This window comes from Sinocyclocheilus anshuiensis, unplaced genomic scaffold (assembly GCF_001515605.1).
Source record: "Sinocyclocheilus anshuiensis isolate Anshui unplaced genomic scaffold, SAMN03320099.WGS_v1.1 scaffold456, whole genome shotgun sequence".
NCBI classification, from domain to species: domain Eukaryota; kingdom Metazoa; phylum Chordata; class Actinopteri; order Cypriniformes; family Cyprinidae; genus Sinocyclocheilus; species Sinocyclocheilus anshuiensis.
In genome coordinates this window covers 328326-337695 of record NW_015557074.1, presented here as the reverse complement: position 1 = coordinate 337695, position 9370 = coordinate 328326, and the positions used below count along the sequence as shown (strand labels likewise).

Here is a 9370-nt window from a genome sequence, read left to right as displayed (position 1 = left end):
TAATATAACTCTGATTGGATTCGTCTGAAAGAAGAAAGTCATATACACATAGGATGCCTTGAGGGTGAGTAAATCATGGGGCAATTTTCATTTTTGGATGAACTATCCTTTTAAGAAAAGGTTATGTAATACAAAACAATAATGTTAATTACTTCACTCCAGCAGAGAAGCTAATGACGGGAAAGAAGAGGCCGTCTACGTTAAAGTTCTCAAACATTCCCTGGACTGGATGGCCATTGATACGGAAGGAGATACTGGGCACACTCAGATCCAGACAGCAGCTCACAACATCATCTGCCGCCAGGATGTGCTGGTTGGGCGAAGCAACCTGACGTGACACATGACCTACAAAGAACAAAAATATGGTTTAAGGACCACAAACACTCACACATATAGAATATAGAAGATCACCACACTAACCTGACCACAAATGAAGGCCATCAAAACCATAAGAATATAGGTCATCACCCACACCATTGCCACCCCAACCCTCTCCTCCTCCTGGGTATGGACTGAAGCCCTCAGTCAGAGCCCAGCCAACACGCAGATGGGTAGCCTGAGCTGCCACAAATGGTTCCACATAGTCTACCATCACCTCATAGTACCACTTCTTATACTGTGTAGAGCCTTCACAAGTCCCCAAGAAGATATTGGGCCTCACGCTACAAGAAGTAAGTCACATTTATGTAGTTAAAGAGTTTGAAATCTTTTCAATTTCTTTGATTTAGTGCACCTTCAGGAACAAAAGTTGCAGTAAAAGAAAACAAGGTGCAATGCAGCATTTTTAATTGGACGAAAACCAACAGATATTACCTTGATACATAGTTAACGATGTTAGTCTGCAGCAGGAGGTCACGGCCCGGAAGCAGATTTTCTGTGATGAGGTTTTGATTGGACCTCACAGCGACACCGTTACACACACACAGAGAGCGCAATACATCTAAAACCTGTCCGGACAAAGGCAGAGGACAGTGAGATCTTCAGTGTGTAGCAAAATGATAAATGTTATTTGACCTAAATCACGTTTGCAGTCAGACCTTATGGTTTCGACCGTGCTTGTCCAAGAGAGAAATGATAGACTTGATGTGATTCTCCTGAATGATGTTCAAGACTTCAGGACTTTCAATCAAAACACAATACAGCACCTCTAGGATGCCTGCAGACCAACAGATAAGAAAGAAGTATGAGAGCAAGAAGTATGTGGCAAGGTTTAAAGACGGGTTGTTAGTCATTTTGTGGCATTTGTTGACCGTGTGCTCGAGGAAGGTTTTATATATACCTGAAGAAGCTTCCAGACGATCCAGTTTACTAACCAGCCAGTCAAGGTTATCGCAAAACAGAGCACAGTTAGAACGGTTTCCTCTAATCAGCGACGCTGTGAAAACAGAGACACATTCACAAACAGAATCCATCAATCTGATAAAAAAAAGAAATCAAATGAAGAATGGATGAAACAAAAAAATACATATATTTTTAATAAATTATGCTTTTTAGATGCTATTCAATAAGTCTTTTATGCTCATCATGGCTGCATTTAGTTAATCAAAAATACAGTAAAAACAAATATTATTACAATTTAAAATGACTATTTTCTATTTTAACATATCTTCCCTAGTAAAAAAGTAATATATTTAAAATACATTTATTTCAAACTAAGTTTAGTTCAAATATATTCTCATATTTACTGACATATTGCTTGAGACTTGCTGATATAAAAATTATAATTCAACTTTATTTGGAGTACTACTTGTGCACAATGCACATTTCTTAATATTAAGCCTAAAATGTGTTTTAATGTCACTATTGATGAGGACTGTATGATTTTTGAATAGTATCATCTTTAAATGCAAGATATTTAAAGTGTACCTGAAGTATACTTCAATATATCTTTAGTTGGACTTCAGCACTGCTTCCTCACATTTAAAGTGCATTAAATACAAAATTAGTTTTTCCAATTTAGCAGACTTTAAGTATACCAGTTTAGTATACCAAAAGTACAATTGCAGGGTATTTTTATTAAGTACATAAACATGTAAATGTATTTGTAGTATATTTAGCATTAAATAAATGTATTTCAAATAAATCTTAGTATATTTATTTTTCACTAGGCTTAAAACGCAATCATAACCAATATTAATAACTGAGCACTAATAATAACTGATAGTAATTAAGCACAAAATCAGCATTTTTTTCCTGAAGGATCATGTGACTCTGTAGCACAGGAATAAATTGCATTTTAAAATAGAAAACAGTACTTTTAAATTGTAATATTTCACAAGATAAGACTTTTACTGTATTTTTGATCAAATAAATTCAGCCTTGGTAAGCATAAGAGACTTCTTTCAAAAACATAAAAAAATTAAATGTATATCTATTTATATTCAGTCACCAAGCAGTTCATAGAGCAGGTTGACAATCTCTTTCCAGGATTCAGCAGCTTCCTCTCCGGCAAACTCAGAGAAGTGTGCAGCAGTGTTGTAGACATTCAGGCGGTCGATACACTCCAGCACGATGGTGATCATCCCCTGCAACAGAAAAGAGACATTAATTAAAGGGCATCAGTGCTGACTGTCAGTCAGACAGACACAAACACAAACACAAACACACACACACACACACACACACACACACCTCTTCTTGGAAGAGGTTCTGTCGGTTGCGTAGAGAGCGCAGCTTGGTCTGTTTCTCCTCGTGTTCCAGCTCCTCCTCTGGAGGCCGGAAGTAATGGATCAGATCCTGCAAGGACAGGATCACTCCGTCCAATGGCAGGGACACCAGACCGGGGGATTTGTTCTTCCCACTCAAAGAGTCCAGACATCTGATGTACAAGAGAGAGAAGAGGATGCATGCATATTCACACACAGATCCACACACAAGAAAATATAAGGCAACTGTCTAAAAATATTTTCTTAAATAATCAGTCTGAATAGGCTAATTTTCAGAGCTTTTTAGCAAGCTTTAATTTTATTATAAATATGTAAAAAATACTTTAATTAATTCATTAATTAATTAATTAAATAGTTTATTTATACAGACATACACATATACATTCATACTTGCAAACCAAAAGTTTGGTGTCAGTAAGACTGTTTAATGTTTTTGAAAGAATTCTCTTATGTTCATCAATGCTGAATTTATTTGATTAAAACAATATAAAATATTTTATATAAATATTATATATATATACTATACTAATATAAAACATTATTATAAAACAATACAAAAAAAATATATTTAATAAAAATGTTATTGTGAAATATTATACTTTAATTAATTAATTAATTAATTAATTAAATAGTTTATTTATACAGACATACACATATACATTCATACTTGCAAACCAAAAGTTTGGTGTCAGTAAGACTGTTTAATGTTTTTGAAAGAATTCTCTTATGTTCATCAATGCTGAATTTATTTGATTAAAACAATATAAAATATTTTATATAAATATTATATATATATACTATACTAATATAAAACATTATTATAAAACAATACAAAAAAAATATATTTAATAAAAATGTTATTGTGAAATATTATTACAATTTAAAATAACTGTTTTCTATTTTAATATACTGTAAAATGTAATGTAAAATGTAACATGCAATTTTCAATCAAATTATCCTTCAGAAATCAATTAATATTCTGCTTCAAGAAACATTATCAATGTCGAAAACAGTTATACATATAATACATATACATACATATAAACAGCTATATATATAATATTTTTGTGGGAATTTTATTTTAATTTAATTTAATTATTTATTATTCAATTAAAATGTTTTTAATTAATGTCTTGCTTAATAAAGGTATTCTTTTATTTAAAAAATTAAGATAAAAAAACGCACCAAAGTAATGCATAATAAAATGTCATATTGCTTATATTTTCACTTTTTTTTTTTTTCTTATCAAACAATAAATGTTACAATAGAATGTCACCGAATTCTTATTCTGCCTATAAAGTATTACACAATATTCAGTGACAGTAATATGCAGTATAAATGAATGTTAGATTGTATGTGATGTACAGTCGTACTTGATAAACTGTGTAAAAAGGCCTGTGGTGCTGTAGATCATACGAGCAGCCTGAGACTCTTCCATCTGAGAGCGAGAGCAAGTCAGTGCATCATCCATGTGGCCCTCTTGATGTAATATGGCCTGAGAGAAAGATAAAGAACGAGTTTGGATTAAATGTAAGATCATAAGGAATACAACAGTTTCACATCAGGTGTGTGAGTTGGTGTCATGTAGTTTGTAGCTCAGCAAGCTTCATACCCTTCTCTTCATGGTTCCCAGGCGAGCCGCTTTAGCATCTAAAGCAGCGTATGTGAGCCACAACCCTGTGGAAAGATGCTGCATAAAACACATGGACTCGCCATACTTGATCTCAGGAACACCCATTCCTTCCACGTCCCGCTTCTTCTGAGCCCCCTCCACTTTCTCCTGTTCTCCAGGAATGAGAAATGCCATTAGAATTCGATAACTAGTCAAATAAAAAGCAGATATATTTTTATTTATAAAAGTTCAAACCTACCTTTGATGCACGGTAACAGAAGGCAGACAATTTAGTGTTGGCTTTCTCTGGATCCAGAACCATCAGACCTTTCTCCTCATCCAGACACAGGTACCGACCCGTTGTGATGTGGCGTACGCGGAAAGCCTGGCCCCACTTCATGTGGCTACCGCTCCAACTGCAGAGAAATAACAGATGTGTATTACAAAACGTATATGCAAAAAATGTAATAATTATGTCACAGTTAAGAGATGAGCCATTTTCTCACCCAATTCTCAGAGGCTCAAGTCTCCACAATGAACGGGCCTGACTACATACCGCCCCTCCTTCATATTGTGCAATCCTAGAGAAAGAATGACATTACTATCATTTATATTAAGCATTCAGTGTGAAATACACAGTATGAGAAGGTTAGCCAATCATAACACTTCATTTACTGTACATACAGACAGTACAGTAATACATATATATATATATATATATATATATATTCTTCTCTTACTTGCGCTGCTCCTCTCCCTGATCAGGTGTTGAGATGGCCAGACACTCATCCATGTGACCATGAAACAATCTTAAGACATGACCTCCAGTTAAGTACCCTGAAAAGAGCAAATATAAAGACCAGGGGCCTCATTTATAAAACGTTGTGCAGAAGCCATCTTAAATTTGATCTTATGATCATTTCTCAAATATGCATACGTGTGATTCATAGAATGAACGTACGTGCAGAAAACGCACGTACGCCTCTCTTTCAGATGTGGAATCTATGAATCGCCAATGATCTTGAACTTGCGCGCATGTGAATGGTTTCAGCTCTCTGTCTTGTAAACGACTCCGAATTAATGTCATTAACATGTAAAAGATCGCAGTCATCATCCAAATTCTTTAATTTAGAACAGCGAGCTGCAAGAACAGCTTACATTTCCAAAAACCTGCAGTACTCGAACAAGAAAAAGTGCGTGCGTCTGCTCAGACCCTGACGTGACGCTAAGCACTATTCCACGTCAAAGCCCGTTTTTACAAATATGAGTGTTGGCGTGGATTTAAGCGTACGCACACTCTAAGATCAAATCTGAGCGTACGCACACTTTATAAATATATAGGTTACATTATCTCTACAAATTACAGAGATATTTCAGAACATTTTGTTATTATTGGATTGGGAATTCTCTGTATTTGCTGAACACTTACCCTCTGCCAGCTCACAGCCTGAGCAGACTGGATTCATGTTCCATAAGGTCTGCATAAAGGAGGCATCTACCATCAGGTCCCCGCTGGCGTATGACAGATGCTGCAAAAGTTATCACAGATACCAGCTGTCAGCTGCACAGAGAATCATGTTTGATATTATTATTAGGTCACTAAGGATCTAAAAAGTCTTACTAGGTATCTCTCTGATGACACGCTAACCAGGATCAGGTCGTCTCCTACCCTGACCTTCTCACCCTCTGACCTCTGCTTGGATGCAGGATGGATGGTCCACCAACATGCTTCCCCTGAACAAACAGAGATGCAAAGAATTTGTCAAGTAAAAAGAAATCAATTCAATTCAAAATACATATTATTACAAATTCTGCTATAACCTAACCAAAAGCATACAAATATAGGTTTAATAAGACAATGTGACTGTTGTGATGACTTTTTGTTTGTGTCATGTGTGGGTATTGTTTGTGTGAATGTTTGTGTGTTGGGTGTTCTTGTCTGTCTTTTTTTTTCTTCTCTCCCTCTTTGATTATTCTCAAGTGTGCATAGCCAGAGAGCTGATTGTCATTGAGGTGCACCGGCACTCAGTGTGTTTCATGGTGATATAAATGTGCCATTTGCAGACTGTGGAGGAGACAGACATTCGTTAGCTTTACCATCTGGTTCACACTGTTCAGACAATACTCTTTTTCCTGGGTTTCTATAGTGGGATTGGACATTGCATTGTTGTTGCTTTTCGAATCCCTGAAGTCTGGGGTTTGATAGTGAACTGTCAATAAATGTGACGCTACTGGCTGCTACCGTCAACCCAGCTATATTTGCATTTTGGATTTATTTATTAATGTAAATTATGCATATTTCAAATGCTATTGTCATTTATGATTGTACATATAATAACAAGATAAAATATATTTATAATATTAATAATAATAGATTTATAATAATATTATAATTATTGTTTAATTTATTGTATTTTATTAGTACTACTAAATAAATAATAATAATAATACAATAATAATAACAACAACTATAATAATAATAATAATTATTATTATTATTATTATTATTATTATGTAGTTGTTGTTAAGCTCAAGAAAAAGAAATACAACCAGGAAAACACATAATAAACCACTAGCACTACTAAAAATATATTATTATAATTATTATTATTAATATTATTATTATCGATCAACAGTGGATTACATGTACCTGTAGAATCCTCTTGCAGGCCCACATCAAAGGCCAGCTTGTCTGTGAGTGAACGTGATGTCGTCAAGCAGCTGAGATACTGTAATTCAGGGTAAAAAACATGTCTCCTTAAAATTAGTGCTGTCACATTAAACATCAGTAAATAATTGAAAAGGACCCGTCATTCATCTCTCACCATGCCAGAGTGGTAGTGTCTCAGGAGGATGGCATGGCCATAGAGCAGTGTTCGGTGTCCCCCTCCCTGAAATGACTGGAGATTGAGGAACAACAGAGAAAATAAAGTTAAAACAACTTCTTTGTACTCAAATAGTGCTGTAAGGACTCAGCAAAGTGGACTACATTGGATGGTAAACAGCAGCATTTTACATAGGAAAGGGTTCCACCGTTTTCATATGGCAACACCAGTGAGACATAAGAAGAGGTAAACTGAAAACAAAAACTGTTATGAATGGACAGAGGAATAAAGTTCCAGAGATCTTCTTTACATACTGTAAGTTCACATTCACAGGAAGTGGGTTACAGTACTATGGAGAGAGCATACATAAGTACAGAAACAACCAATGAACAGTAGAGACAAAGGGTCAAAGGTCACATTCAGCCGTCATGAGGACAACAAACACATCCTGTGGATGGCTTACCTTTTCTCAACATCCAGAAAGGATTAAAAGCAAGAGAACACGATTATTGTTGATATTAGTGAGTTTTGTCTATAGTCTCATACTATTAATGAGTATGATTACATAAACGATAATGTACAGAAGAAAGTCAAAGGTTTGGAACGACATGGGGGTAAATCATGCCAGAACTGTCATTTTTGGGTGAATTCACCACAACAGCTGTGTCCATCTAGAATGGTTCAGCATGTTACTTCCTCGTTTGCCTTTGTACATTAGCACTGACTCAGGCGTCTTCTCAGCTGCCCATGTGTCAGCTTTTCAATAAAAGCAAAATCAAAAATGTTAAAAATAAACCTAATTTAACTAAAACTGCCATGGTAATAACCTACAGGAAGGTTCTTGAATGCCTTGAAAATATTAATTCCTATGTTTTAGGACTATAAATTGCATAGGTATATGTAATATACCTCATCGGGGTCATTGGATGCGACATGCACTTTTACAAGTTGTCTGAACTGAAAGGTGTGTTGGCAGTGTGTGTACACAATCACCCTATAATGTTAAAGATTAGTGATGTCCGGTTCGCGAACGAATCGTTCGATTTAACCGGTTCTTCTTAGTGAACCGGTTGAACCAGTTCACCAAATCTGACTGAATCATTTGAAACGGTTCGCGTCTCCAGTAAGCATTAATCCACAAATTACTTAAGTTATTCACTTTTTTAACATGGCTGACACTCCCTCTGAGTCGAAATAAACCAATATCACGGAGTAATTTATTTACTCAAACAGTACACTGACTGAACTGCTGTGAAGAGAGAACTGAAGATGAACACGAGCAGAGCAGCCGGATAATGAACGTACACGCCCACTGCTGGAGCGGTTCTCGTTCTCGAGTCAAGAACCGGTTGCATCGGTTTTCGGATCACCAGTACACTGAACCGAGAACCGTTTCTTTCGGACACGTCCGATTTGAGAACCGATGAGCTGATGATACTGCGCATGCGTGTAATTTTTCAAGAGGACGAAAAGCATGCTATCCAAGTATTTTGTTAAAAATCAGATAGTGTGATATAAATATATTTTATTTTACTTTTTTAAAAAAGATGAATGTATCTAATCTGTGTACTTTGTTCAGTTGAAGATTATGTTAGGTTATAGGCCAAAGGGGTTTGTCTGGGAAGTTGGATAATAATTAAGACTCTATGTTTAATAGGAATAAGGGATGATTTATGAAATACCTGTACTGTAATTAATTATAGTTAACAATGACACATTCACAAATTGAGTTTGTAATAAATAGAACATGAACACGACACGAGTAAAGCAGCTGATGATATTGAACGTGCGTGCAGCGTGCCGGTTAGAGCGGTTCTCGTTCTCGAGTCAAGAACCGGTTGCATCGGTTTTCGGATCACCAGTACACTGAACCGAGAACCGCCCCCCATCTGAGCCACTGAAGACGCAGTGGATTACCTTTGTTTTTGAAGGGAATGCGCACCCGATCTACCTAAATGCATTTATGTTCGCGAGAATCATTTGTGATCCAGCCTCACCTACAGAAGAAGCGAGTATAAGGTTCTTTTATGAATCTTTGCAAATCACCTTTCCTAATAACGTGCTAGTTAGCAAGTTCCGTGACTGAAGTAAACAGTATCATGAGAACGGCTCGTCACCCCACGGAAGAGACGGGCGGGGTGAGCAGAGCTCATTATCATTTAAAGGAACATGCACTAAAACATCTTGCTAAAAACAGCTGATTTTGACAAGGTAAAAAGGGTGTTGTTTTACACTACCATTGAGAAATTTTAACCAAAGCATGTTAT

General features: G+C 36.0%; 1 protein-coding gene across 5 annotated transcripts in view; it reads right to left on the bottom strand.

Moving 5' to 3' along the window:
• Positions 1-9370, bottom strand: part of LOC107676751 (ryanodine receptor 1-like) — a 108012-nt gene that overhangs the window by 70327 nt on the left and 28315 nt on the right. For all 5 annotated transcript variants that reach the window (XM_016471416.1, XM_016471417.1, XM_016471418.1 and 2 more), the window contains 16 exons: positions 7104-7178; positions 6929-7007; positions 5900-6012; positions 5708-5807; positions 5019-5115; positions 4785-4859; positions 4538-4694; positions 4279-4446; positions 4040-4161; positions 2632-2818; positions 2390-2525; positions 1280-1375; positions 1038-1156; positions 814-947; positions 421-662; positions 153-345 (listed from right to left, as the gene is read on the bottom strand). In XM_016471416.1, coding sequence (XP_016326902.1) covers positions 153-345; positions 421-662; positions 814-947; positions 1038-1156; positions 1280-1375; positions 2390-2525; positions 2632-2818; positions 4040-4161; positions 4279-4446; positions 4538-4694; positions 4785-4859; positions 5019-5115; positions 5708-5807; positions 5900-6012; positions 6929-7007; positions 7104-7178 — 2093 coding nt within the window. The remainder of the gene's footprint in view (positions 1-152; positions 346-420; positions 663-813; positions 948-1037; positions 1157-1279; positions 1376-2389; positions 2526-2631; positions 2819-4039; positions 4162-4278; positions 4447-4537; positions 4695-4784; positions 4860-5018; positions 5116-5707; positions 5808-5899; positions 6013-6928; positions 7008-7103; positions 7179-9370) is intronic.